Source organism: Argiope bruennichi, chromosome 6, assembly GCF_947563725.1.
Source record: "Argiope bruennichi chromosome 6, qqArgBrue1.1, whole genome shotgun sequence".
NCBI lineage: Eukaryota > Metazoa > Arthropoda > Arachnida > Araneae > Araneidae > Argiope > Argiope bruennichi.
In genome coordinates, this window is record NC_079156.1 from 53231369 (window position 1) to 53258359 (window position 26991).

Here is a 26991-nt window from a genome sequence, read left to right on the forward strand (position 1 = left end):
GTGTGTGTGTGTCAAATGTTTATATCGTGATGATAAATTTTGTTTTTGATTAGAATAAATAAACAAATAGTGTGCTTTTAAAACGCTTTAATAATTTATTTACTATTATTTTAATCATTTACTACATAGTTGATATGATTATTTTATTTTGAATATATCAAAAAATTTGATTCTTGGAGTTTTGGCATTTGAGTTAGTTCTGTATTTTACTGGAGCGATTGTTTATTTTTATATCCCACGCTATAAATCTCCAAAAAATGCAAACCGACACCTACTTAGAGATTGGCGAGAGTTAATTCGTCACTGGCGATCCTAACGTAATAAAAAAAAAATCACCAAGTTAACACTGAAATGCAAACATCTTGTCGAAATCTTCACATCTTATGTATATTGTAGCTTGTCAATCTTAAAACCTAAAAATCGCCAAGTGAGCCCATTTTTAAGCGTTCTTGGCATGAACACGGGAGGACGTTCACTGACGTCCTCCCATCAGCGGAAGGACGTTTCGACTGACGGATTTAACGAACAACAGTTCTTGAACCTGAAACCCTACAGCTCACAAGCCGAGACCTTACCACCAGGACACCGCAGCCTTTTATTGTCAATCAATCGATATCATTAATGCATCTTATAAGGAAGTTCATTTTAATAAATATTCAAATATAAGTTCATGTACACTTTCTGCGGGTTAATCAAGTTCAATAATTTTTAAGATTAAATCTGTACAACAGTCAAGATAAAGTTTACGGACTGTCTTTATAATGCTACATGTATTATTGCACATATATATTTTCATAGCTATTTACATTATTATATTCTGAGGTGTTTTATATATATTAAGATATGTAATAGGTATTTTATTATTGCCTTTTATATTGTAAAAGAATAAATACTTTATTGCTGTTCCCATTTATAATGCTTTTATCTATTGTCACTTCCAAGCATTTTACTTGAATTCAAATGCATATAACATTAATCATATAATTGGTATATATATCAATATATTTATATTTCTAAATTTATTTTCATTTTTATCTGTTACATTGTTATAAGTATTTTTATTATTGTACATGTTATTATTGCAACTATCTGTTTTAAATGTATAAATTAATTCCTTTTCAAAGTCAAAAATTAATTTAAACCACAAATAAACATTGAACAATTAAAATAGTAAATGCATTTATTCAAATACCTGCATTTTTAGTGGCTATACAAAAGCAATCTTCCATTGGGTTCGAAAATTGACAAACATCTTATGAATAGTATTTTTACTAATAAATGCATTCTTTTAAAAAGCAGAGCAATTTTTTTTTATTTAAACAATGCTCTATCACAAAAGAACGCACCTTTAACTCACAACAGAAACAAAGAAGCAGGTTTCACAATTTCACACATATTCTGATTTCAAAACATTCGAATGTCTATCTCACTTCACAGTTAAACTTAGTTTCAATTTCAATATCCCATTCATTACTCTTGAAACATAATAACTCATTCTTTTTAAATACAAATATCGTTTTTGAAAATAATTTAAATGTTTTTTACTTATTTATTTGCAATAATATTCCATTATTTTTAAATTTAAAAGAGCGTAAACATTCATATCCATGTAATCTCCATTTGACCATAAATAAATACAAGAATTTAACAAAAATCATATATTTGTCGAAAAAAAAATAGCCTTATAAAAATAAAAACCAAATTTTTTAAAATTAATTTTTATCTAACATATTAATTCAACAAACCAAAATAACGTAATTTGTTTTTAATTGAATGATTCAATAAATTAACATATTTTATACCATGCAAGTATATTCGTAAAATTCAAAATGCGTAAATAATCATAACATATATAAACATATTTATAATTGCATTATCACCGGTAAGAAAAACGAACTTTTCTTATTAACAAAAAATGCAATTGTCATAAGACAATTTTTTTTAATTCATTGAAATAAATAATTGGTATTTAACAAATTAATTTAAGAAATATTTTACATAAATTAAAAATATCATCATCAATACCTAAATACGATTAAAATAAATCCTTCTATTTCCATAAGTCTCCATACGCTTCGAAATAGAATGTTTATTTTAAATATCGATGATATAATTTAAGAGATTTGCTTTGACGAATTTCTTTTGATTTGGCAACAAGAATTATAGCTTAAAATCTCCATTAAGTTTAAGTGCTATTGCAATATCAAATATTTACAAATCTTGAATAAAAATATATTTGAGCATATCAAATTTTCCTAAGAAGAAAAGAAAGCCGAACAATGGTTTCATCATGAAAAATTCTCAGTAAGTTTAAAAACTGTCCAACTACATATCGTAATTATTTCCAACGCTTTACATCATCCATGTCATTCAAATGTTCTCTAAAATTTATTAGCATTTTCACACTTTTAATGCAGAAATGAATAACAAAAAGCTATGTAATATACACATTTGAGTCCACCAATGCGCAATTCTATGTGTGTTCAATAATAAAAACAAATGCTCACTGAACAGTTGTAGCTTCTTGAATACAATTCGACATGACTCGCGAAACGCAATAAAACTTTTTATGTGCCACGAAGTTCGAGAGATGATAAAAGGATATATCACAAGATTTACAGTATTTTAATTCAGAGTTCTGTTTGCTCTGGGACTTGCTTCTTTTCTTAGAGGGCAAAAATGGACAGTGTCCCTCTTCTGACTTATCCAAATCAGATGCGCGTCGAATGACAGAGGTCGACTGACCAGGAGGTGATTTGGATACGTCGAGCGATTTTTCATCACTTTCGTACTCCGGTTCAGGTTCGTATTTTATGTAATGTGCTTGAGGAGGTTCTTTTGGAGAATCTTCGGCACTCGATGAATGGTCATTTTCAGCTTTGATGACCACGTCGCAGTAGGCCAAAGGGTTCACTGTGTCTTGATGACTCCCACTGCTTGCATCAGGACTACTACCACGCGATTCAGTTTTAACCGGACTTATGGTATTTGGCACATGTTCTCTGGAAATATTCTCAGATATTCTTGGAGAGTTGGAAAGCTCATTGGATTCGGAATGGTCAGTCGATGCAGGGTCTCTTTTAAAAGACGATGATCTGTCTCTCGTTCTTTCTAAGTACATTCTTTCTCTCCTAGATGTTGTGGTCCTGCCACCCTCCTTGGAATGATCTGATTCATCGTCACTGCGGTCTAAGGCAGGTGGAAGGATTGGCACTACTCCATTTTCTGGAATGACATTGTTTGACACGAACTCTTCAATGGAAGTATTTCCTTCGCCGAGGTGTTCACAAGCATGAGAACGCATTCCTCTCATAGTGTTCCCCTTGTACCCACAAACGATGCATCGGTACCCTCGAAGCTCACTGTGAGTCAACAAATGCCGACGGATGGTGTCATAAGAGGCGCAAGTTGCGTCACAATAATTGCATTTCCATTCTTCGGGTCCAGAAAAGGGGGATTCTAAGCCTTTGGGGCTTTCACCGTTCTCACCTCTTAACGCTGCAGCTTTTGACATGGCACTATCAGCCTTTTTTATACAGTAATAAGTCTGATGAGCATGTAGGTTGTCAGAAGTGCTGAATTTGACACCGCATGCATCACAACAAAATACTGCAGCATGTGAAGATTTGTTGATCACTGATCTGAAAGATTCGGATGAATGTTCCATTCTTCGTATACTTGATTTAGTGGCATCATCACTTTGGTAACTCGTGGATGATTCATTAATACCACTATGGTTACTGTTATTATCGTCACTTAAATGCTCTTGGCTTGAAGCAGCTGCTGCAGCGGCTATAGCAGATAGCTGCTGTCGCCTATAAGCACAGTAATGTTTTTTGTGCGCAAGGTAATTATCATATTTGTAGAACACAATGTTGCAATCTTCGCAAATATTGTTGCCATGTTTGAGTAACTTGGGTGGTGGCATACCTGGAGGTACCACAGTTTTGTCATTTAGAATATCAGTCTGAAGGATGGGTGGTATTGGAGATGATCTATCAGGAACAGCATGTGGTACTCTTGGTAATACAACTGGGACATGAGAAGAATATCTAATGCCTTCGCCATTGTAAGGACTGGATGGAGACAATGTTACTCGAGAATGTAGTACTGAAGACCTTGACGGAGACCCCGAGTCACTTGTATGTAAAAACGATGGTGAAGGACTTCCTGCAGAGATAACAGAATTTTTACGTTTCAGTGGAGACTTACTCAGTGTACTGGTAAATTTATTTTTAAGGCTCAAATCCAGCGGGGCATCTTGATCCACGGCAGCCGGTATTGAATCTTTCTTATCAACATCAGAATCTACTGGTTGAATCACTTCATTGTTGCAAGTCTTCTTAAGATTTAACACATCCCCTTCACTCATTTTGCGTTTCCGTAAGGAACTTGCTGCTGCGCTAAGGACTTTATCCGATGATTCTGAACTGAAGTTCATGATAGGATGGCTGGTTTTTCGTGAAGGAGGACCCTCTTCTTTGGATTTCAAAGCGGGTGTCTTCTCCACAATGGTTGGACAGGCTATTCCTGTCTGGAGAACAATACCAGGGCCACCTGTTGGAATTACACCGCTCTGCGGAACCAACCCCTGGCCGTTCACCAAAGAACATGGGAGCAATATTAAAGGATTGGTTGATATGGCAGCATAGATAGCTTGTGGCTGTATGATCGACGATGCAACACCTCCATTGACTCCGCTTCTTATGACTACAGTTTCAGCATTCGGTTTAAAGGAAGGTCCCGGTGTTGATTCTGGCAAGGAAGGTGAAGAAGATGTGTCTTCCTTTTCGTTCCTAGATTTGCAATATAACTGTTTGTGTACAAGATAAGTATCGACAGACATGAATTGAATTTTACAGGCTTCACAGTATGACTTAGAATTTGTCACTTTCGTAGCTACTTTCTTGACTGGATTGGACCTGTGACTCACAACATGCATGTCAAATTCATATGGCTCCACGCTTGAGTAACTGCAGTATGGACATTTATAGATCCTTTCCTCTTTTACATTTCTATGCTTCGCTGTAGCTGCACTTTCAGAAGGCTTCGTTTTTTCACGTAAAAGCGATTCACTGGCAGATGGTACATAGTTTCTTTCAGCCACTTTTTCATCTGTAAAATAAAACAAAACCATTTTTAAATAGGCATAACAGCAAATATTACATTAGAGTGAAAATAATTTGATAATTATGAATTCAAGGTGTGATTTTCACATTATCATCACATTTTCCACCATACATAAATATTTTCTAATTCAGAGTGAATTCTACACATTAGATTCACAATAATAGAAACAAGTCAAAGACATGTTACAACGTAAAGGTAACAAATCAAATTTATTCAAACATTCGCATCATTATCTTTCTCAGTCATAAATATATTATAGCTCAAAGTAATTTCTATATAGTGGATTCCCTCTATACCTAAAAATGGAATCGATTTACATTTTGCAAATGTTAAGTATCTGCTCAAATCTAATTTTGAGTTGGTACTTGACATTTGATTTCAAAATTAATTTGAGTTATTGCATGATTAAGTTCAAACTGACAGAATGCGGTGCCCTTGGCAAATTTGGCTCAAAATTTGAAAAAAAAATTACATTTTAGATGCTATATCTGTTTACTAAATTTGGTTCTACTTTTAACGCTTTGTAACTGTAGTGTCCACTTGCATTCAGACAGATAGACAGACATTCTTTAAATGGATTTCCTTAAAATGTGACAGAATACAATAAATATTGCATTAATTCCTGTATCAAATTTCATCCATTTAAAAACAGTTTTGAGGTGTTTCATTATAAACAGACATAATTTTGCTTTTTGAACTCTGAGAGGTATGAAACGAAACTTTAGAATGGCTTACATGGAAAAATAAAAATAAGTAGAATTGACTGAAAATAATTCTTAGAAACATGTACGAAAATAACACCAAAAGAAGCCCAAAATTATTTTTATACGAAGAAAACGCGTAAAATGACATATATTTTTAAAACAAAGGAAACATTTCTCAAAAGTGGTACCAATAAATCTATATGGTAACCAATTTTTTAGTAGGTGAGTGAAAAAATAATTTCATGCTCATACGCGAGTTTTCAATTTTGAGGGGGATGTTATGCGATCTGGATGTCTTCAGGCAAGTCTGTTCATTGATTTGAATGGACGCGTATCAAAGAGACACCTTTTAAGATAATGAATGCATCTTTTAAGATAATAGATGTCTCTTTTAAGGCAATCAATGGGATATATTTAGAGAGGCATCCATTATCTTGTTAGCAAAGTTTCGGCTCAATTTACTCTTAAGATAACGAGGTTTCTTGTTTTTCAAGACTTGTTCTTTTAATGCTTCTTAAGGGATGTTAATTAATTAGAAACAAAATTAACAAAATAATTGTTTGCCTTGATACAAGTTTATATGATTTTTTTATATATACAAAACGTTCCTTTTCACCATGTGAGCACCGAATATATGAATGATAGAATGATGTTACGAAATAATATATGGCTTTCCATTTTTGAAGAGATATTAGTAGAATAAAAACAGATTATATAATGTTATAAATCGATATTACACCCCCATCACATGCAAATTTCCCCTCCAGGCTTATTTTCAAAAAAACTTATAGAAATATATATGATTTTTTTATTCAAATTGCAGAATAATAAATATTTCTATAATAGATTTTTATAAACCTGATATGCATTATGAATTATAGAAGAAATTAAGAATTTGCGGTCAGATGATAATAAAAGCAAATTTTAACAGTTCAGCATTCGTTTATGTATAATTTCAGATCTAATAAAAAATTTTAATTAGATTTCATTAGAAAATTTTAATTAAATACTGGTTTAAACGATGATATATTTATAATTAATTCACAGCAAACATATTATATATTATATTTTATTATATCTTTTTTAAAAAATCTATTAGCATGTATATCAAAACATACAAATCCTGCAGAAAATCAGAATAAATATATTCTTCATAATTCAATATGTAACCAAAAACAAACCAATCATTTCACAATAATTTCAGAAGCAATACAGAAACATTATTGTGAAATATTTCCTAAAAACAAGTTTCCCCAAACTTTATTCAAAAACACTTACTAGTCATTTTCATATAAAAGCCGGATTTAGTACCAAATAAAAGATTGCAGAAATAATTTCTAATTAGAATTTGGCAGCAAAAGCTCCAACAGCAAGAAAACACCATGAAAGACGAGAATTTCAATTCAATAAACACAAAACTCAAGAGTATTTAAGGTAAAACACATTTTAGGATTATATCTAACCTATAGATATAATTACAAAAAAATATTGATCCAGGAAACAACAATGAGCGAATAAAATTGAAATACCGGATTGTCTCCGTGTTTTCTTTAGGTTTTTATACGTGTAAAGGACTTTCCGTCCCGATGTATTCGAGTGCTGTACAAATAATCTTGAAGACAAAGAAAGTACAAAATAAGAAAAAAAGAAGCCTTCTCTTGGAATCGACGATCTAATGCTTCGAGAGCTTTTCTCAAGACAGAAAAGAGATTAGTTTGGATTTGTTTTGCTCACAAGAATAATCTTGGATAGTGGAGACTGTCTCGATCATTTTTTTTAAATTCTTCTTTGAGATTTTTGTTAGCTTGTGAAAGATCAAAAACAAGCTCTACTCAACATTTTATTTAGTATTATGTGATTATTATAAGCTGTTTAGGCATCTCGACCCGTTTGGTAAATATATTTATAGAAGATATAGCGGAAAATGAATTAAACGTGTATCGTCATTAATCCAAAATAAATTGGAAAGCACCCCAGAGTTATCAAATTTGCTATGCAAGTACTTTGGAGAGTGAAAATGTACACTTTGGAACATTTTTTATATATTTAATTATTGAAAAATTAAGAGAGATTTTGGCGTTTTTCCTCGATAACTCACGTAAATAATGTTGCACTAAACATATTTTTCCACCATTTTACAATTTTTATAAAGCATTTTTTTAATGCCATCAATTTTGTCGTATAGGTTTTTCATGATTTTTTTTTAATTTTTAGGGACACTGTGATGTCATGGGATTACTGAGAATATTCCAAACTCCAATAAACAGAATACTGTAAAAGTATCCTAGAAAGAGTTTTGTGTTTACCTTCGTAGAATATCAAATAGTATCAAAAAAGTATTTTAAATATCTGCCTATTTACCGGTTAGGTTTGACAATTTGACGCAGATCTGAACTTTTAGAGCAAATGTCTTATACCACATTTCATTTATTTATTTCATATCTTTATTCGTAATTCAGCTTTCAAATTCTCATATGTACGAATTGACTGAGCGACAGACAGTAGATCCTTTGATAGGTTTGATTTAAAATCACATACAGATATATTCCAATAATCAGGATAAATGTGAAATTTCATGAATTCAGTTGCCGAGCTCACAAGGCCAGAAGCAACTTACTTCAGGTAAGAGGATTATGGTCATAATTTAAAAGAAATCAAAAGTGTTGGCATAGATAAAATTTCATCCATATAGCATATTGAGTTTTAGAATGATCGGATAGACAAAAGTCTGCTGCTAGAGACTATAATTATTACGTATCTATATATGATTAAGGAATGTTATTATGTAAATTCCAAAGCAGCATACATTTTTATTAAATTATAATTCTTACATTATTATAATTTTAAAAACAAGATTTACATGATAATTATATTTTTGTAGCAGTATATATACATACTATAATTCTAATAATCAACCTCATTATCTGAAATTACAAAATCTATAGCGCTTTGAAAATCACATACATAATATGCCTATTTGCAAAGCCCAGAAATTTCAGAGCCATCCTCTTTGAAGAACGTGTTCGATAATATGCATTACGATAATTAGAAATATGATAATTAGAAAATCCAAAGCGCTCTAAATGAAGTCCTCAAACGATAATCATCAGTGCGTTGGGACCATATCAAAGAGCATGAAAACTAATTTTAAATGAGCGGTCATGAAATTTAATTTCAAATGATCAAACTCGTTTTGCGAAATTTATTTCTGTTGCAACCAAATTAGTTGAACAGACATATTAAATTTTGAAGTAGCAGAATAAAGTTTCGTATTTTAAAATTGCACAGACGATATTAAAAGATTAAGTGGAATACTTCGTTTGATACAGTCATTATGGTTCTTCGATATTTCCCGACGTTTCATTGGTTCTTTTCGTCTGGTATTTCACCTTTGTTTTTATTTATTGTGACTGTTCATTTTAGTTTCTAATATTAACAAATTGCGTCTCAATCATCAATATGCATGTTTTTACTTCAAAAATAAAATAATTCATTTAATATTTTATTTTTTCAATGTAGTTTTACATCTTTATAAATCATTATTATTTACATTAATAAGCTGATATGCAGGTATCCTGGTCTAGGGCCAGCGCGCCTTCTCCGTGATGTGGGCATCCCGGGTACGAGTTCCAGTTCGGGCATGGTTGTTCTTTACCCTGTGTTCTATCTGTGAGGTGTTGGAAAGATCCCCCTTGTAAAAAGGTGGTTGTGCTAGCGAGTGTGTGAGTGTCAACTTCATATGAGCTTCATATGAGTCAGGCTTCTGGCCTCGGGTCACCCTCAGAAGCTACTGCAGCCTCTTTCCGTGGTAACGCGGACATGACAACGTCGTCGTTAATATTAATAAATTGCGCCTCAGTCATCAATATACATGTTCGATATTCGACAATTAAATAACTGACTTAATATTTTATTTTTTCAATAAAATGTTACATCTTAATAAATCATTATTAATTGCATTAATAAACTTACAAAGAATATTTTAGCAAATTGCATATTTTTATACTAATACATAACAAAGTATATTGCAAGAAATGGGATCGTCTCAAAGACTTTGTCCAGTAGAAAGACAAATGGGCGAACCAAGACACTTTTCGTTTTTCTAAAAAATCTCCAAAAACCGTCATTTCACACTCATCGCTGAAATTTTATTAATTGCAAATGTACACATAAACATGAAATCTCCAGAAAGTCTCCGTCATGTTGTTTTTAAAGTTATCTGTGCTGAATAATTGAAAAAATGCACTTCGTTCACTAATATTTATCACTTCTTTGGCTAAAATCCAATCTTTTCGATTCCAATACTGAATGAATGTCATATCGATTTAATCTCAAACATTGTCTGTTTGTTTTCTACTCAGAATGACATCAGCAGTTTTGAGAAACTTATAAGTTAAAATCTGATTGGCTACTTATTTTTATCGTTTGCTGCTATTTTAAGAGCTGACTAACCTTGACAAGATTCAACGCGATAAAATGTCACAAAGTAACGAATAATTTTCAGACTTATCGCTTTTTTTATCTGGAAATTTCGTTCGGTTTTTATTTTGAACCGAGTTTGTAATGTATTTCACTTTTATTTTATTTATTTATTTATTTGGAATTGCAAAATAATTGCACTAAAATGGAAATTTTTACTCTTTATAATTTTCAAGGGAAACCCGTTGTGTAATATCATTCAGAATTTATAATCTAATTCAGTTTTTAAATCTAACCTCTCCCCTCAGGCGCTGATTTTTAATCACTATTTCTATGCACCATTTAGAACAGGTTCAAATACATTTGTAAAGAATTTATTTTATTTATTTTTTCATATGTCACGTCGCAACCGTATAACATAGTTAAGTGACGTTAAAAGGGAATATAAATTATTTGATCCAATCGAAATTAAAGCAATAAGTTAAATTGTTAGGAACAATTATTATTTTTTATCATGATCATTTTCAAGTTTAATTTACTTTACAAACATACTGATAATGTCGCTTTACAGACTTTTAGCTAATATATAAGAGCGGCATTATAGTTATCATTAATATAGTCGACAGCAACTATAGAAATTTATACTGAATTCTTTAATTTCCTTTACAAAAAGAGAAAGATTTGTATCTTCGCAAAATGTTAGAAAACTTTCGTCCAACTGTATACTGCTAATTTATTTCTCTATTCGCTTATTATACGAACGTTAAAAAAATAGAAAAACTTCAAAGGGAGGAATTTTTACATCCTAATTGTACGGTTGAACAAAATTTTGAATCAGATCCATCAACAGGCGCAAGAACTGAACCAAAATACATTATCAATTCTTCTCATTATATGATGAACGCAAAACATAAGATATATATATATATATATATATATATATATATATATATATATATATATATAGAGAGAGAGAGAGAGAGAGAGAGAGAATCCAAAGAGAATACAAAAATTTCGCCATTTTCTTCGACCATTTATTTTTTTAATATATTTCTAATGCCTCACAACCACAGTAGTCCAAAATATTCGGTGCCTAATTAAAAAGCTTTATTAATTATAATGTTTTAAATAAAGAACAAAAATAATAATAATAAAATATTCTATTGGGTTATGACGAGTGGTAAAATAATGATTACTAAATTTATTTTGCATCCACAAACTACAACCTGAATGAAAAGCTAAGCATAAAAATAAACGACATTATTAATAAACATTTTGGCTCACAAAAATAAAAACATTTGTTTGTTCATTTTCAAGAAGACTCTGTACCCGGAAGTGTATGTTTTTAATTTAATTTTATATTATTCAAATCTTTCTACACTGATTTCTTATCACAATTTCCATATCACACCATTTCATTCTCGCCACGTGTTAAATAAACTTCTTAAACATGAACTTCCCATTATTTTTCACTCCAAAAAAGTTTCTTTTATTATCTTGATGAGTGTAATGTTTGAAAGATCAATTCATGATGGGTAATATGATATTCTTACATAATTTAGAACTCATGTTTCTGTTGCGGTTCTATCACGAGAACAGCATATGACAATCTCCTATCATTTAATCGTTAAGAACTCAATAAAAAAAGATAAGAACTTGTCATCATGAGAATTGTGTTATGTCAAGAAAATTTATTGCTCACATTTTGGTGCAAGATAATTCTTATCTTGAAAGAAAATGTGTTTTCATGTTTATGAATCATTGGCGATGGAAAAAACGTTTTAGCAAATTATTGCTAAAATAATCTGCAATGCTCTTTGTTTAGTATTATTTAGCGATAAAAATTCTTGAGTTCTTTTTATTGATAAGAATATTACTTGGAAGTTTAAAATCAGTTCATGTAGCTTTATAAATAACAGAAGGAAAAATAATGTTAAAATCAGTTCATGTAGCTTTATAAATAACAGAAGGAAAAATAATGTTAAAATCAGTTCATGTAGCTTTATAAATAACAGAAGGAAAAATAATGCAACTTTATATTCAAATTTAAAATATAATCGTATTATTAACTAAATGTAATCAATAGATCTCAATTTAATATCATTTAAAAAAAATAGCCATTTTTATAGTTTCTATGAAAACATTTCTATTATCTTGAAACATTATCTTTAATTTAAAATATATATTTATACTTGGAATAATAACCAATCTTTACTACATAATCAAACATACATATACATATTTTGATAACAACCTTTAAAAATTTACTTTACATAACATACATTTAATTTTGTAACTTATACAAATGGGTACTGACACGGCGCATATTTATATCTTCAATCTTTGTCGCATAACTTTTCGAATCTTCTATTTTAATCATGAATGAACTTTTTTATCTAATTTTGTGATATTTTAATAATTGTATAATCAGAAAATATATAATTAAAAACGAATTTTTTGAGATAATCAGATGTCATTATATTAATTTTTCAGGAAAAAATTATCTTTAGTAGTTAAAACTGGATATTAACTTCAAAATTATACATTATTATTATCTTTATTTTTTTTTCAGTACCGTGTATGCTTAAAATGTGTAGTAGATGTACTTTATAAATTTAATTATATATAATTCAATAAGATCATAAAGTAATGTCTCATGTAATTAAAATTCAGTTAAATGAAAAATTAAATGATGTTTAAATAGTAAAAAGATTCGTCCTCACTACACTATCAATTTAGGTGTAAATGTCTCGAAACTACTCGCTCATGATTGCCAACATAATATAGTGCTGCCATCTATCGAAATATACTCCAACTACATCAGTTAACGTACTCACCAATAGATGGCGGTCTGTGTGCAGTTGAACAGCTCACTTCATCTTGCGTGTCTTTCACATCATTATCACTATCTTCGCAATTTTGAGTTCTAAGCTTTTTCACGTCTTGTTCACGTTCACAGTCTCTTATCGAGTGCCTGGAGGACATGTCTTCTGGAGTATCGACTATTGCTTCCGATGCAAAATCTAACATCTTTTCGGACTTCATACACTGATCTTTCTGCTCGGGTTCACACGCATCTGATAAAGTCCTTGTAGAGTCCGTCTCGCAAATTTGTTTGAGAGGGCAAGTAGGGGAATTTTCGGATTTGAAATCTATACTGTCAAATTGTTGTGTGTCTTCTTCTTTATCGACTATTCGACACGTCACTTTTAGCTCCACTTCCTTGTTTACGTCTTTCGTTACAGTGCATACAATGTCACCACCTAAAAGTAGAAATATGGCACATTTAAAATTTTGAAACACTTATATTTAAATAAAAAAATATTGATTTTAAAAATCTATTTAGAAATTTTAATTTATGTTCTTTTCATATTAGTTTCAGGCAAAAATTTCTAAGAATCTTTGCTGAAATATAAAGAAAAAAAAAAAAAACTAGAAATTGCTTATCCCCTTTTTTAAGCAATCTATAATTGCCTAAATTTAGTACATGCCATTTCCTCAAGTAAGTTTCTAAGAAATGAAATAAAAATTTCAGATTCTCAGTCATATTTAAAATTTACAGTAAAAAGAATACAAATTAATTTATATGTAACAAAATGTTATATAACTTGTGTGTTTGTTGTATGAGTCACAAGATCATTTGCCTAGATGCAAAATTATTAAAATTATTAAAATTTCGATTTTGAATGGTATTTCTTTATTAAGGGTGTTTATTTATTAGAATTCTCACCTGTTTTTACAGAAATTTGAATACTCTGAAGATAATTTAAAAGAAATCCAATTTATTTAATTATTCTATTAAATTAAAGAAAGTTCTGGAAATATATCTCAAGTTTCAATATAACTGATATTTAAAACGTTACCAAAATTTTTTGTATCTCTTTAGAGGATTCTCGTCATTCATAATTTAAAAGTTTTGAAAATACAAAGAAATCATATCACTGGCAAAAAGAAATTGATAATAAATAGCATAGAATCGAAAGTGGTATTAGACATCTGAAATAAATAAACGAAATGCGTATCATTTGAAAATTTATATGTATAATTAAAATAGTATTTAAATGATAAAATTCAAAAGAAAATCATTGCTGAAAATGAAAAGCTGGAAAGAATCTTGAACACTAAAAATTATTAATAAGTTAAACTAAGCATGTTTTATTAATTAAGCATGTTTAAAGAAAATTAAATGATGGGCAAAAGGACTTTCAGTCATTTTTCAGAAATTAAATTTTAAAAAAAAAAACCTTACTTCAAGAAGTTAACCTCATTTAAGGAAAAATAAAACTTACTCATTCTTTGATAGTATTCTTTTGAGATTATGATTGCATTTTGTCATCAATTATTATTGGGCAAAATAATTTTTTTTAATTTTAAAAAACAAATGAGCTATTTACAAATTATTAAATAACACATCACAAATAAAATTATTTTTAAAAATACAGGAATAAGAAAAGAACTAATTAATGTATTTTGTTTTTACTTTAACTATTTTTCCTTTAAATTTAATCACTCGCATCGATTAGAGTTCCTATAATCCTTGTAGAGTAAACACTGGCAAAAACTCGCTCAAAAGAACATTTATTTTTTTAAAAAAACTAAATGTAATTACAATTTTAAGCACAAGAGTTTAAAAGATAATTAAGAAAAGATATTCCGGGATAATTCAATTAAATACAAATTAGAGAAACTATTTCAGTACTGAAAAAGAAATCATAAATTAATTAACTGTCCCGGAATCTCCTGTTAAGCCGAAATATTAAGAGTGGCATAGTTTATCTGTTATCCAAAGCAACCGTTAAGCGGATAACGGAATAATATCATTATCACCAAGCAAAGATAACAAAGAAACAAACATAATAAATGCTGAGAGAGAAATGCTGGTCACTCACTTGATGAGTCTATTATCCGAATAGATTCACTGCATTTTCTGAAATGACACTCTTTTAATAACAAGAGGATATCTTCTAAACATTTTTCATCGGTATTTTATTTCCTGAGTCAAATTTATTTACATTTTATCAGAGCATCCTCGTTTTATTATCTGTAATTTCGTTGAAGTCACTTACAGGTACACGCAAAAAGTTGCGATGTTTTAATTATATTTTTATTTTGTTCTTTGATCTCAATGGGAAAGCAAATTCAAGTAATTCACACATTTTAGAACAAGAAATAGTAAAGATAAATCGAAATCATTGATTTTTTTTTCTTTTTCGCTTTTACTATAAAGCCGACATTTTTAAAAACAAGACGATATGTTGCTCACTAAAGATAACTAGCATTGTTTTATTCCTATCTTACCAGACAAAAGAAATATTTTTATTCTTCAAGATGCTTTTATGATTCAATTTTTGTCTGCTATTGAAATGCACTTCGTATCGAAGGATATATTTTTGCCCGATTGCAATTTTAAATATAATAACAATTGATTGCAATTGAAAATATACAAACACGACATTGAAAATACAATAAAAAGTCACAATGTTGTTAATTCAATTTAATTTCTGCAAATACCAATAAAACAAATATTGAAATACAATGAACCACCGAGATGTATAGAAAAATCGATGACGAAGAAAGACAAACTCATGCTATCTGCCTCTACTTAAAGACTAAGTTTAGGCCTTTAGATTAATTCTCAAAAACTCTAAATATCCTATTAAAATGGGACTTTTCGTCACGGAATATAAATAGGTTTTCCTCCTTTTAAGTAAAAGATAACATGTACTCTCCCGTTAGACTACTTGTGGTGGGATCTCTTTGAACCTTTTTTTTTAAATATAAATTCATTAATCCATTACGTATGACAATAAATGAAAGGAATAAAATGTCTACACGGTGATTACAAACGCAATGTATACCATTCTTTATTTGGATTATTTATTATTCCACTACGCATGCAATCATGCAATAAATAAAAAGAGTGAAAACGTCTAAAAAATTATAATTACAATGTCTATTATTCTTTATTAGAAATCTGGCCTTGATACAATAGTTGAAAGGATGCAAAGATATTATAATCGCAATTTCTACTGCCCTTTATCAGAAATCAATTTATCCACTAGGTTTATCTCGCAACACTATGTCAAGGGAATATTAATATCAGCAGCATGATTATATACGTACTTTCTTCCATACTTTATTATAAATTCATTTATCTTTCAGTTTTTTCTGGGAGCGTTGCGTCAGAGATATAATATCTGCAGTATGATTGCATAAGCAATTTCTACCATACTTTATTAGAAATCACTTTATCTATTAGTTTCTGTCTGGGAACACGATGTGGAAGAATACTAAAGCCTGCAAGATGATTAGATATGCAACTTCTATCATATTTTATTAGAAATCAATTTATCCATTAGATTTTGTCTGGGAGTACTATGTAAAAAGGAACAATAATATCTGCAGCATTATTACATAAGCAATTTCTAAAATTATTTATTAGAAATTTATCTTTATTTATCCTTTATGTTTTTCTGGGACGTCAAAAGAATAATAATATCTGTAACGTGATTACCTACGCAATTTCTACCATACTTTATTAGAAATCAATTTATCCATTAGGGGTCGTCTGGCTATACTATGTCAAAGAGATATACTAATGCCTGTCAGCAGATTCATACTCAACTTCTACCATAATTTATTATAAATCGATTTATCCTTAATGTTTGTTTGGATCCGTTACATAAAAGGAATAATATCTGCAATATGATTACCTACACAACTTCTACCATACTTTATTAGAAATCAATTTATCCATTAGGTTTTGAATGGGAACACTACTTAAAAGGGATACTATTTCCTGTAAGATGATTACTAACCTAGCATATCAGTGTTGAAAGTGAAATCCTAATGACCTCTGTTACATCATATGTACCAGTCCATTTTCAAAAATGAGGAATTACATGGTACAACAACCGTAGCGCCGGCAAGAAACATTAATTCTCCATATTCCGGTCTTCCCAACACTCGTCACCTCAAGTGTGTGCCTCAAAGCAGAATAAATGCGATAAATCAAATCACCAACCAACATACCTCTTTTGTGTCTTTCCAGTACGATTCACCCAAATATGTCTGCATTGTTCCCCACATTTAAAAATTCCTTCCGTCTTTCGACAAGGCAAATGCAATCCGAGGTAACTGTGGACGCTTGAGTCACAAACAACCGAGAAACTAAATATAATGCGGTGGGGTGTTATCAGGCACAACAATACATCTCTCTCCAAAAAGCTTTCTTATCTTATCTCGCAGGAGACACTCTAAAAGTCTTATCAGTGGTGCGTTTCCCTTCTCTCGCAGATAAACTCCAGCCTCCCCTGCTTCAAGTGACGATCACGTGAACTCGGAAGATTGTATTCAATACAAATAAACTGTCAATACAACACTCTTCATAGCTTGCATTCAGTGGAATAGAAAGAATGTTTATTATTCTTCTCCGAGTGAAAGGGAGGGGTTTAACAAAGGAGAAATATTCATTGTTTGTTAGTTTAAATTGTTATTTAGCGAAGTTGGGAAGACATTCACATAATATTTTCTCACAAGAAGATTGCAATCAGTTTAGGAGACTTTGAGATTGCTTATCTCAAAATGCAAATATTTTCTTTCTTTCCCATTTTTAGATAGCTTATCATAAACTGAATTTTCAAAAATCTTTATTTGAATTTTTTTACATATATACATTTTGAAACTTATTGTATAGACAAAATATAGTCAATAGAACCATCGAATAATTTTACCACGATAGTGGGGAAGGGGGCTTCAAATATATAACATTTGCTTTATTCTCTTTTACAGAATTTTTGCGACGATAAGGTAGAGTTTTTTAAGGTTTCACTTTCTTTTCTTCAATGAAACAAGTTCAAAGATTTGTTATCTTGAAGTAAAAAAAGGAGTTCAGAAGATTGCATTTTGTGATGCCAATTGTCTTTACAACATTTTATGTAGTTGCATTCTGTGCAATAGAAAAGTTCTTTGCTCTTTGTTTCCAAATGAACAGAGATTTTTAAAAAAAGTAATAAAAAATATCCATTGTCTTTCAATTATTAATTACTAAAAAAGCGAAAAATATATTAAAATATATCTTAATAAATATTCTTGCGAAAAGAGAACAGGCATTAACTGGAAATTACATTTTTATTTATTTATTTATTTCATTTTGTGATGTAGAAGGGACTTCAATTTACAGGATGTATTTTAAAAGTGATTTGTTAGAAAATTACGAAGCACTGGCATAACGCAAGTAGGAAGATAGAAAGCAGAAAAACGACTCAATGTGAATGTATTTTGTACATATAATTTTAAAAGGAAAGTTGCTGATATGGCATTTTGATTTCAGGGCATCTTAGATACAGTAGGGGAAAATAAGAATCCATGGAATTCAGAAATTAAATGTAGCTAGAGTTCGGGTAATTAGAAAATAAATATTTTTATAACGCAGATCAACTGAAATCATTATATAGATAATTAATGTTTTTCACAAGAATATTGTAGGCAAATATATTATTATTATATACAACAAAAAATCTTCTGGTCTTCGTAAAACAGTAGGGTTTTTTTTTTCACTTTATTAATTATCTTAAATATTTTTCGCTTTTAAAGTTAAAAATAATTACTTTGAGTCGTTAGTACTCAATATTAAATATAACTTTTAATAAATCAGTTGTTTATTTGTTAGCAGATTATTTATTTAGTATTTAAAAATTGCTTCTAAAACAATGTTTTCATATTCTAATTCAATTAAAATTAACAATTTATAATGGCCATTGATAAGATAAAAAAGCTAATCTGTGATAAAGTCCTGCCGTACATGATCAAATATAAAAAATCGTAAACAACAGAATAATGCTGACTAATAAAAACGATATCGAATGCATGTTTCCGCTTGTCTTAAGTTTAATTCCAAAAAAACATTAGCGAAAATTAAAAAAAAAGAAAAAGAAATTCCTTTTACAATAGATATTGGGACAAATTCATCACAATACGTCATACTGGATAATAAAAGAATATGCATTGTAAATTAATTCCCTGATATCACCAATGCTATGCTATGTTTTGTTTAGTTTTGTCTATATTCCTTTTTGGACTAACATAATATTAATTATGGACCTCGTAACCGTGGTCAGATGACGTGGAAAATATCTGAGTCGGCTATTTCAAATTTCTGCATCAAATCAATGAAAATCCATGATCCAATGAGTTTTAAACTTACACTGATAATTTTACAAAATATGTTAATTTAAGATGTGAAATAATTAAATCTATTACAAAAAAATGTAAAATATTAGACTGTTATAAATATTTTAAATTCGATGTAATTTATAGCTTTTAGATAGATTTAAATTCTTTTAAAGATAATGTATATATAATTAAAGTATTCAATATTTTTATTGCATCTATAAAAGTTATTTTTAACATCTCTTATGACCAAATGGCTATTTTACTCTCTCCTCTAAAATGAGAGGAGAGAATAAAGAAGAGAAGATTTTCCCTTTCGGAATCACTACAATGCTAAATACAACATTATCTTTAACCCTAAGTACATATATCTAATCTAATTTATTTAATCAAAATATACATAGGGAAGAGGATGAATCTTACCAAGAACACGAAAAAGTACACAATTTTAAAAACTAAGTGCTCTAATAAGATATTGTGAGATATATCCACGATATTGTTCGATATTCAAAATGCCGTACAATATCGTGAACATATGGTATTGTCAGAATTTTATGCTGTTAGAGAAGGATTATGAGTAAACGAAAGCATGAAAAAAAGAAATCGAGCCATGATTTGTTATTGTATACATTTACTAATTTCTGAACCCCCCGGGGGGCACCTCGAAATGAGGATGAGATGCTTCCGGCATGGTGGTTGGATCTCGCCAGCCTGGAGGGTACACTAATAGGTGGGGGATCTGACTCCTCCCATCGATGGTGGGACGTACTTCCTTCAGGGAGGGTTGTACCATGGCCAGTGATGGCCCTTAGGACTCAGCCACAGTTCCCGCCAATGTTGCTGTTGCGGCGGTCCGGTCATTCAGTTTTTTGGTTTAAATCCGTGTGCCTTCGTGGCGGGTCGGAGAGTTAGATGGCTGCCTTTACTAATTTCTTAAAAATGAAACTAAATTGAATGACTTCAATATAATTCTAATATCAAAGAAGTGAAAGATTTATCATACCTACATATATATTTTTAAAGTTTTATTTCCAAAAGACTTTGCAACTTCAAACCTTTATTACCGAAATGTCTAGAATTGAGGTTAGCTGATTAGATAATTCCTTATCAACTAAATTCGAGTTTATAATAAACGGGGAAAAGCTGATAAGATAACCGCGATGATAGTTTGCATTTGTCGTGATGTCACTTTTCAGAGCTAAACATCGTACCTCTTCAATAACTAATCACGTAACGATTACCGAAAACGAAATCAACGGAAAAGCAAACAAAATATCTTTCTGGAAGCTATCGTTGTTATCTTTTCATCGCCTTATCTAAACTGCACTCTCATCCAGTGATAAGACCGGAAATTTCTCAACAGAAATTCAATCGCCATATACCAATTATAACTCGTCGGAACTTAAGCGAAAGTGTTGGCAGTGCATGCAAAGGAAATATGTTCTCGTCTCTCCAAAATATGTTCTCGTCGCGTGTGTTACATAACCAGATGAGACATCTGGTGAAAGTTGTCTATCGGTTTATTTTCTTATCGCTTGAGATATGAAAAAATAGCCTTGAGCCGACTGAGCATGCGCGTATGTACCGAGTGCAAAGAAACTCACCGTCAATAATCAATCCAGATAAATCGTTATTTCTTAGGCCATAATTTATCGTTACGTAACAGATAAAATAAGAAATCCATTAAGTGTGACTAATAGCCTGTTTTTGTGACATGTCCTATTCATATCAATTAAATGAAAAATTCAAATAGTATGTACATTAACTTATTCTTGTTAATATTAAAAAGTTACATCATAACCAGTTATAATGCACATACAATCAAAATATAATGCATATTAATCTATTCTTATTAATATTAAAACATTATATTATAACCAATTATAATATACATATAATCTAAATTGTACATTAACCTATTCTTGTTAATGTTAAAAACTGTTAGTTTTAATAATAACCGATAAATTACTCTAACTGTAAATCTATAACGATTGGAAACTTTACTAATATGACCATGCAATGGTCCAAAAATAAAAACAAAAAAGATCGTTCTTGTTTGGAATCATCCACTCACTCAATGTAGAGTTTAAAAAATCATATTGTTTCTCTACTTTGCCAACATAGACCCGATACCCCCCCCCCACACACACACACAAAACCGTATTATAGCAAGACCTGGAACCTGGGAGAACTCTGAGCTGCCTTGTCCATTCAACCTTATATATTAAATCCTTGTTGTTTTGCCTTTTGCTTTTGCTGGAAGATATATAATACAGCTGACTTTATATGTTACAAATTATCTACTTCTAATAAAATCTATAGCAATAAATTAAAACATAAGAGCAAAGGTTATTAGCTTTAATCAAAAGCTGTCAAAAAAACTCTTCGAACTTCTAGCAATGGCATATTTATTCATTTTGCTGCCCTATGTAATGTATATTATGAAGCCCATCTCTTAATAAATTGGTAAATTTAGTTTTACATTTCAGCGCCTTTTTAATTTACCTTTTATGATGATATATTTTAGATTTCTTTATTTTGTTTTCTTTGTGCAAATATATTTTTCCATTTATTTATTGTGGCTCAAAACTGTCGGCATCCATGTTTGCTCACGATACTTAAACAAACATCGGTATTTATTGGTAAACGCAATGAAACACATAACAATCTGACAAATTATACTTGATAAACCATTAATATTATTCTAATATTTCATAATTCTTAAATTTTGAAATTTTTATAAGTTTATTTATTTGTGAACTAGAAAAATAATATGAACTAGGAAATAAATTTTAAATTGATTTGCCTGTGGCCCCCTCTCTCAGCATAGAGGTCCTATACAGCTACCGAGCCTGTCCAATAACCCTTCATTCGAAGCATTGCAATTTGATAATATTTTAAGCTTAATTATTTTATCCCCACCTGGTTCAACTACAAGAATAGTTGAATTCTGTGAACAATGAATTTACCTCATATAATTTACAGAAAGCATGTCAATCTATGCACTTTATTACATAAGAAGTTGTGCCATCTGGAGGACTATTATACTGTTAATAGTCTCTCAGATGTGTTCTTTATAAACTAACAAAACAAAGTAACAAAGTAAAGTTACTAACAAGAGTTGTAATACAAAGTATTAATGAAATAAAAAAAAATATTATTATTTGCAAGATATTTTACGTGCAGATAAATAGAAACATTGCAAATTTTGTTTCGTCGTATTGGATCTTATGCATTCTCAGTGTTAACGAACATTCAAATTATAATTAATCATTGAAATCAGATTGAAATAAATAGTGATTTATTAAAAGAAAAAAATGATAAGACGAATACAAGAATAAAAAAAGCTGAAAGTAAATATTAACCTAACTTTTCATTTAGTCTGTGAAGAGAGAATAAAATGAATCAACAGAAATACAAAATAATAAAAGTTATAAGTCTCGGTTCATCGATCTTCGTCCTTCATTTTTGTTTAGATTTATTTGTACTGCATTTGAAAAGTCTAGCTATTTGCATTTGTAGTAATACTCGAGCGGCCAAACAGACAGACTTCCTTTAACTGAATTTCATTCAAAATTTGATATAAATACTACAAACATACTATAAAGCTCATATACCAAATTCCATCCATCTAGGCCAAACCGTTTTTGAGTTATTGTATTCACATACAAAATACATAATAGCAAAAATATCTGAAATGTAAAGATTCGTCAAAATAGCGAGTTGGAATTTTTTGACTATTGCAATATTTTCTCTGCATTTTGTATACGACAAAATAAAAAGGAAATAATTACTTTTACATTAAATAAGTAAAGTTTTGTACAAAAGTTTAATAAAAAGATTAATAACTGTTTTATTTAAATTTAGCTATTTTTTTATAAAAATAAATAAGAAATAACAAAAAAAATTATTAACAAACTAACTGTTAAATAGATGTAAGTGCTTTAATGATCGAAAATTTTAAACCTACGATTTAAACAACTGTATTTCCGTTAATGTCTAATGACCTTACCTGAGATGCGAAGGCAAATGTTGGCTTCGGTGGGTAAATTTGCCGTTCTCATAAGTTTCAACCAATGGCCTTCATCTTCAAGCATCACGTGAACTGGAGATCCGCCGTCGGAACGGTTAACCTGAAAGAAGAATAGTAGAAATTATGACACATAGATGGCGACACCACATTTGGCACTTTCTCATTCGAAAAGGAAAATTTGAATTTAAAAGCACTTTAAAATAATAAATATTCTAAATATGAAGATAACAGTTTTTTTGTTATTTTAAAATAAAGAAAAGCTTGCATCAAAATTTAATTCAACCTTTTTAACAATTAATTCATATTTGTTTTCCTTCCAAATAAAATTAAAGTTACCAAATAGGTCTATTGGCGGTCGTAACTCGGATAAAAATATTCAAACTAGTCTCATATTTCTCATAAAATATTATTTCAATATTGAAAATTAAAAAAAAAATAACTAAATCAAACTCAAAAAATTATATGCTTTCCCAGACTTTAGTATTATATGAGACTCAAACTTTTAAAATTTTACGCCACACAAATATGAATCAAAAATGGATGCAATATCGTAAAAGCGATTTTCAAGACCAAATCATCCTGAATGTTATGTTTAAAATCGATGAATAAAACATTTTAAAAATATATTATTCAATTTTTTTTTTTTTTTTTTTCCTAAATAAAACATTTAGTGTGCAATAAAATATGCCAGATATTGGGGTTAATAATATTAAAATTTAGAGAATATTAATATTTATTATCAATGATAATTATTTCGAAAAATGAGTCTATTTTGTGGCAACCTATTCTGGGGTCTATACTGGCGAAGATCAAGGTGCCATTTCATATTTATTTTGGAATCGTTTGTACTTTTATTTTATTCTAATTTTACTTACAAATTTTATCATTTTAATTAATGAAATGTACCATTAGTGGTACACATATAATAATTTGAGCAATTCTACATCATATATAATTTTGATCAGCTAAATCTGACAGAGATTATGGAAAATTTAATATCAGATTGCTTTAGAATAAATTCATGTCAACGATTTTTTTTTTCGCGTGACTATTTTAAGCCAAACTTTTGCGCAGTAGTTTCTGAGGATAGAGACACCTGAGCACCCGAGGGCAGAAGTCTGGCTTCTAGCTCAAATGAAGATAACACACACACGCGATTGCACATCCCCCTTTCACAGGGGGACTCATTCACGCACCTCACAGAGAGAACACAAGGAAGAGAACAACCATGCCCGAACAAGGACTCTAACCCGTAACGCCTAGATCACGGGGAAGACGCGCTACCCCTAGGCCAGAGCGCCGGCCATGTAAGCATTAATCCCGATTATAAAATGGTCAGGCATCCAGAAATAAGCTGAAATTTTAAAGAATTTTCCAAAATGTTATTTTCCGTCAATTATCTGATGGTTCCGGAGTTCAAAGAAGTAAGTAACTTTTATACACAAATAATCCATAAACATCATCAGTTGCCATTACATTTCTCAGCGTAGTTCAATATTTTAGATATAAGTTAGTTGCAAGGTAATACAGGTAAAAAAATATTATATAAAGAGAATTAATATAATAGAAACGTTTAATCACGAAGACTTCTTTCGAAGTAAGTTTATAACAATTATTCGCTGCCATTGCCATCACTATGGCGTTTTCCCACCATTCTCGATATACCTATTTGATAGACGGGCGCGAATGTTCGAGACCAGATTCCACGGAAGAACTGTTGTGTAAGCAAATGTGGTACGCATTAAATCCTTTGAGCCCAGATGTCCTCCTACTGGTGTGGTGAGGTAATTTTAAGAGGAGGTGCCAACTCAGCTGTCGTCCTCGTCATCTGATCGTGGTTCAAAATTGTAAGATCCATCTTAAGATAGCACTAATGTTACTTTAAAACGAGACATTAATACAACTAGACATGCGGGTGTATCTTTTCTTACCATTTGATAAAATATCTTAAAACTTTATCCGTGTATTTTTGGGAAGAAAGGTCGTAACACAATATGGGCATCTGCATACATTGCAAATTTTTTATCCTAAAACTTTTTACTTAACATATGAAAGAAATAATCGTACGAAATTTACATGGAACGAAGTCTGAGATCTAAGTTGTATTTTATATTTATACTCATGAATTAAAAAAAAAAAAATGCATCTTTAATGAAACAAAAAATCAGCACACATTATTTTCAATGCTAATTGGTGAATAAAACAAGATTTTCACGTTGTTATGGTTACACAATAATTTAATATTACCCACATTATTTTTTATACATATGTGGCAGTGTTATTGGGAAATCAGAACATTATTCAAGGCTTTTATGAGACACACTATATACTTTTGTAGATTCTTCGAGTAACTGACCACTCACTTTCAAAAGACCGTTACTGTCTTCCGTGACCGGTTGTTGCAGGTGCCCTTTGTAGGTGCCCAGCACAGTTCCTGCTTCGAGACGCTCTTTCGCAAGCACTAGGGACTCTCCGCCAAACTCTCTGAGATACAAGTGACTGGAGGGCAGGTTCAATTCCGGAACTACGTGGTCAAAATCCGTGGGCTCTCCTAAAACACAAAAATAATAAACCCAATGAATTAAAATTGTATCATAATTTCCTTCAATTTAAGTCGTAACTAATCGACAGAGTATAAGTAACTGTTGTGTTGTGTTATGGCACTGTGAATAAAGGTATATTCAGGAAAAGAATTTCTTTCCATTGTTACATTTGATAGAAAATTTAATAGATTTTTGCGTGGACATCAAACGAATGAAAAGTTTCTTTCATCTCCCTTCAGATATTTCGAATCTTTTATATTCACATTAGAAAAGTATTAATATCGTTAAAAATAAATTCAAGATTTTCATGAATTGCGGAATTTTAAACCATGGTAATCCCGAAAACATAACTCATTTTTTTATTTTCTCGTATACATGGTATTGAAAAAGAATAGTAATCGTCACAAAATTCGAACTCGAGATTTCCACGAATCCCCACGTTTTAGATCTCCCTGAGTTCGAAAAACACATTTTTTTGAAAATGCCCATCTGTCTGACTGTCTGCCTGTAAAAGAGATAACTCAAAATTTGGTATATGATCTTTGCACCAAATTTGTCGATTTCTTTTGAATAAAATGCCGTAAGTCAAACGCAATAACTTGAATATATAGAATTATATGTGAGATTTTGAATAAAATGCCATAAGTCAAACGCAGTGACTTGAATATATATAGAATTAGATGTGAGATTTTGAATAAAATGCCATAAGACAAACGCAGTGACTTGAATATATATAGAATTAGATGTGAGATTTTGAATAAAATGCCATAAGACAAACGCAGTGACTTGAATATATATAGAATTAGATGTGAGATTTTGAATAAAATGCCATAAGTCAAACGCAATGACTTGAATATATATAGAATTAGATGTGAGATTTTGAATAAAATGCCATAAGACAAACGCAATGACTTGAATATATATAGAATTAGATGTGAGATTTTGAATAAAATGCCATAAGTCAAACGCAATGATTTGAATATATAGAATT

At 30.4% G+C, this 26991-nt stretch overlaps 1 protein-coding gene across 4 annotated transcripts in view; it reads right to left on the minus strand.

The window, feature by feature from the left end:
• Positions 1–1162: 1162 nt before the first annotated feature.
• The window catches only part of LOC129971601 (zinc finger protein ush-like), a 142089-nt gene continuing 116260 nt past the window's right edge, over positions 1163–26991 (minus strand). For 3 of the 4 annotated variants that reach the window (XM_056085525.1, XM_056085526.1, XM_056085527.1), the window contains exons 2-5: positions 25821–26008; positions 23437–23557; positions 13091–13516; positions 1163–5115 (exon numbers count right to left, since the gene is read on the minus strand). In XM_056085525.1, the coding sequence (XP_055941500.1) occupies positions 2504–5115; positions 13091–13516; positions 23437–23557; positions 25821–26008 (3347 nt within the window). In that variant the 3' untranslated portion in view covers positions 1163–2503. Of the gene's footprint in view, positions 5116–13090; positions 13517–17285; positions 17417–23436; positions 23558–25820; positions 26009–26991 lie in introns of those variants that run through there. The other variant, XM_056085528.1, reaches the window with a different exon arrangement.